The 3,977-nt window shown below is 36.9% G+C and overlaps 1 protein-coding gene across 1 annotated transcript; it reads right to left on the bottom strand.

Annotated features, from left to right (window-relative positions):
* Positions 1 to 442: 442 nt before the first annotated feature.
* On the bottom strand, positions 443 to 2,064 carry LOC144555719 (Dormancy/auxin associated family protein). Its single transcript, XM_078304125.1, has 3 exons — positions 1,840 to 2,064; positions 1,565 to 1,744; positions 443 to 1,032 (listed from the first exon to the last, which is right to left on the bottom strand). Exons 1-3 carry the CDS (start codon positions 1,958 to 1,960, stop codon positions 941 to 943), a joined length of 393 nt encoding a protein of 130 aa, XP_078160251.1. The 5' UTR covers positions 1,961 to 2,064; the 3' UTR covers positions 443 to 940.
* Positions 2,065 to 3,977: the final 1,913 nt, after the last annotated feature.

The following is a 3,977-nucleotide window of genomic DNA, read 5'->3' as shown; positions in this document are numbered from 1 at the left end:
AATATAAGGTAATTAACAATCTTCCTCTGGCTACTTCTACAAAACAAATTTCTGACTAGGCAGGTGCTGCTCATCCGAGGTTGCAATGTGGATAGCTAGTGTGTACTATACTACTATGTGATGAGGGTGTAGATGAAATTAGGGGCGGATCTAAAGTCATTCAAAAGGTGGCTAAGCCACCCCTATAATTTTAAAAAAAAATTATAGGGAATTATGCGAGGGATTATAGCTAAAAATTATCTGTATCAAGCACTAAATAAACATTACAATTATTTAGTTTTACATTTCAGGACCTTTAAATTGTGTATATGTTAACTAATATGTTAACTCTAAAAAAAGAAAAAAAACATATATAACATAACATGTTAACTAATTTGGTCGAATAGAAATATATATATCTGGCTGTTGCTTGGCATAAAAGTAACACAAGGCTGTATCAAAGTTTGAAAACATTAACAGATTAATTGTACATAAAATAATAGATAGAACATACAGATATAAATTTACACCCAATATGCTTATTATTCCAAATAAGGTAGAAAATACACTCAAAACACACTCAAGCAGATAATTAATTAACCATAGCTAGCTACTTCTGATGCATGTATTATACATTCAGAGCATTGCTCAACCAACCATACATTACATAACACTAGTAACCTATCTCACAAAAACACAAAGCACAAACCCAGCATAAACGAAGCTTAATTACAACATATATAATATAACCCCAAAGAAATTAAAGCCTATATTACATGATATATATGTCGTAATTAATAAGCTACGTACAAAGAGCGGGGAAAAGCATCCGATGGACTTGTATAGTTGTATTCTTCTCTAGTCTCTTCATTCATTGCTTATATATAACAAACCTCTCTTGGCAGATTTATGCGCTGATTCAGCTCTCCAAAAAAAAAAAAAAAAAAAGGGATACACAAAATCACACTTCAAAAGGAGGATCTGGCTTGGGCACACTCGTTGAAGCTCTCTCGTATGCATCTGACAGCGATTTTCTTCTAAATCGACCGCTACCTAATAATTCAAGGGATTACAATGTCAAAATAATTCAAATCTAAGATATTTATTATATGTTTTATATGTGAAAATTGCTAACTACGAGTCTACGAGACTATGACGACGCATTCAATCGGTAAACATCACCATCTCTTTGTTAAGAGACTGGATCTTCTATAACAGATCAGGTATAACCGTTACGTAGTACATAACTACATATACCTTAAAATGGAACTAATCGAAAAGGGATACACAGATGCCCACACGGAATCCACATCAGAGAATCCAGACTACAAGCCAGATGTTTAGATAGAGGAAGTAACCAGAAAAGAATCCCCCATGTAAATTTACCATTGTAACCCTGTTATCAAAGCTTGCCCAATCCAGTGCCCCTGGGTACTTTTGACTCAAATAATATTCCACTTGCATCTTGTCTCGAATTGACTGGCCATTTGGCAAGTGGTCATTTTAAGCCCACCCAAACAGGCAACAGCTCCAACAAATCAGACCAAAAATAAATAAAAAATATAACAAACAGTTCATGACTTACCGCCATAGAAAGGCGACAAGGGAGGAGTAGAGCCGGCCGGTGACTGAGGCGGCGTCCCGTTACCTCTCGGTGAGTTGGCCGGAGAAGGGCATCCAGCGGGTTTCTTGATCATGATGCTTCGGGTTACCCGCGGTGCTTCCTCACCCTCCGGTTTCCCCATTCCACTATCCATCACATCCTCTGCAACAACCATACCATGAATATTAACAACAGATCGATCAGATCCGATCTTGACCGTCCCAGTAGAAAATCGTAAAGTAAGAGGCGTTGCGTACCTTTGATTGTAAGGGGTCCGGGTCGAGTGTTGAGGGATGAGTACTTGCGTAGGCGGCTCAGACCGGTGTCAGGCCTTGGACCGGCCACCGTGTCGTCCCATAGTTTATCTAGAAGACCCATTATATTATTATTCTTCTTCTTTTCTATAACGGATTTGAGCGAGTTGAATTTATCTTCTCACAGAAGTGTGGAGATGGCAAGTAGATCTGGATGCGAAGAGAAGAAATTGAGAGGGAAATGGTTGGTATTTATAGGTGGAGAAAGTCAGGCCAGATTTTGTGTCGCACTTGACGTGTATCCCTTCGTGTGTCGGGGTTAATTACAATGCGCAACCTTTTATATTATACAAATTAGAACATATAGTCAAATTTTTGGAAAATATATTGTGTAATACTTTATTTATCAACATAAAATGTTAAATATTGCACCATATCAAGGGAAGCATTTGTTTTGACACATAATAGGACACACCAAAAATAGAGAAATGATGGATTAGTGGGCTGATGTGGCAGGTAAGGAGGAGACCAGATCTGGATAAGAGCGCAAGGTTGCACGTGGATTGGGAGAAGGGTCGCCTTTGAGCTCCTTCCACGTGGCAGCGTGAGTACAAAGTCACGTGATGTTCTCTCAACTGAATTGAAATGGGCAAAAGGATCCGAAGGTAAATAAGAAATTACCGACCAAATCTCTTCTTTCAATTCCTCTTGTAATTATCAGAGCCGGACCCAGAGTAGAACGAGTACGTGTCCCCCCCGGTACCTGAGGTACAATTAAAAAAAAATAGACGGCTCAGATTAATTCCAGCTGGGTCAGACTCAATCCGAAACCAGTTAAGACTGTAGGGTGTTTGTTTTGAGATTCGTGCCACATGAAAAGAGCGGTTCAGATTTATAACTTGCACCTCCTGGGGTGATACGGATTCGAGTAGAACAGGGGGCCTCCTGGATTTCGAATTTTAGTGGTAATCTATCTGTATCGATCGATTTTGCTTTTTTTTGGAATTTTTTTTTGTTATACTAAGTGCACCTCTAAATTGTTCAAAAACTGAAAATAAATGCAATTGAAAGTAAAATAGATGAGTTTAGAAAAATTTGACACGTGGGATGTTAACGGAGTTCGGCAAAACAAAGGCTTACTTCTCCGGAGATTCGCAACCTCTTTTAGATGCGTCTTTCTATTACCTAATACAAAAGGATTACAACTTGTGAACCGTTGAGCCCTTACAATCCAAGCGGGAAGTCAACCAACCAACTAGAGATGAGAACAAGGTCTTAAAGTTTTAAGCTACTCAAGAGAAACACTAAAAAGATCACTCTAACCTAATCTAACTCAAGATTAATGAAGTGGATTTGAGGTTGTTTGAGCGATTTTGAAGTTTTAAACTCTCACAATAATAGAGTAAGCTAAGTTCTCATAAAATCACTTTTTAGAAGTTTAGGGTCGGCTAAGATGCTTTGAGAAGAAAGCCCAAAGCCCTATTTATAGAGACAGATCAAAAATGAGCTGTTTGACCTAAAACATTACCAACGTTTTAGTTCAAAATGCGATTTAGGGTTTCAATTTTCTAACAGCTCAGTAAAACGTTACAACAATTGTATAACATTTATGTAACGTTTTGCACTGTAAAATCTTGATCAAAAACAGGAATTTCTGAAGCTCAGATTTAATTAAAACATTACAACGCTGATTTAATTGAATCGTTGTAACGATTGACAAACATTACAACGTTTGTAATTTAATTTTGAATTTGATACAGCTCTACTTCAGCAGTTCTGACATTTCTAAAACGTTACAACGTTTTAAGTTGCTTATGAGTTTGATAATGTTGTTATTTCAGCGTTTCTGACAGGCTGAAAACGTTACAACGTTTTACAAACGTTACCAACGTTTGTTCCCTCCTGTTAAAACATCCTCAAATTTACTTTACCAAGTTTATGATTTTACAATTTATATTCTTGATAAATGTCTTCATGATTTCTTCAGTCCAAGTATTCCATATTGCAATTTCATTTGACTTGAACCTACATATCTTTCAAAAATAGAAGAAATCGTAAAATTCAATAATTGTATGTTTTTGCAAATTAGTCAAATAAACGAAAAATATTATTGCTAGAACAACAAATTTGTCTTCCTTTCG

Source organism: Carex rostrata, chromosome 6 (genome assembly GCF_964058835.1).
Source record: "Carex rostrata chromosome 6, lpCarRost1.2, whole genome shotgun sequence".
Taxonomy (NCBI): domain Eukaryota; kingdom Viridiplantae; phylum Streptophyta; class Magnoliopsida; order Poales; family Cyperaceae; genus Carex; species Carex rostrata.
The sequence above is the reverse complement of the archived record's forward strand: the minus strand, read 5'-3'. Positions and strand labels throughout refer to the sequence as shown.

Bases quoted from the DNA above. Each gene is read 5' to 3' on its own strand.
- LOC144555719 (XM_078304125.1), bottom strand. From the start codon at position 1,960: ATGGGTCTTCTAGATAAACTATGGGACGACACGGTGGCCGGTCCAAGG. The intron at 1,745-1,839 runs GTACGCAACGCC...TGGTTGTTGCAG, and splicing joins CGGACCCCTTACAATCAAAG to AGGATGTGATGGATAGTGGA. The intron at 1,033-1,564 runs GTAAGTCATGAA...TTGAATTATTAG, and splicing joins CTTGTCGCCTTTCTATGGCG to GTAGCGGTCGATTTAGAAGA.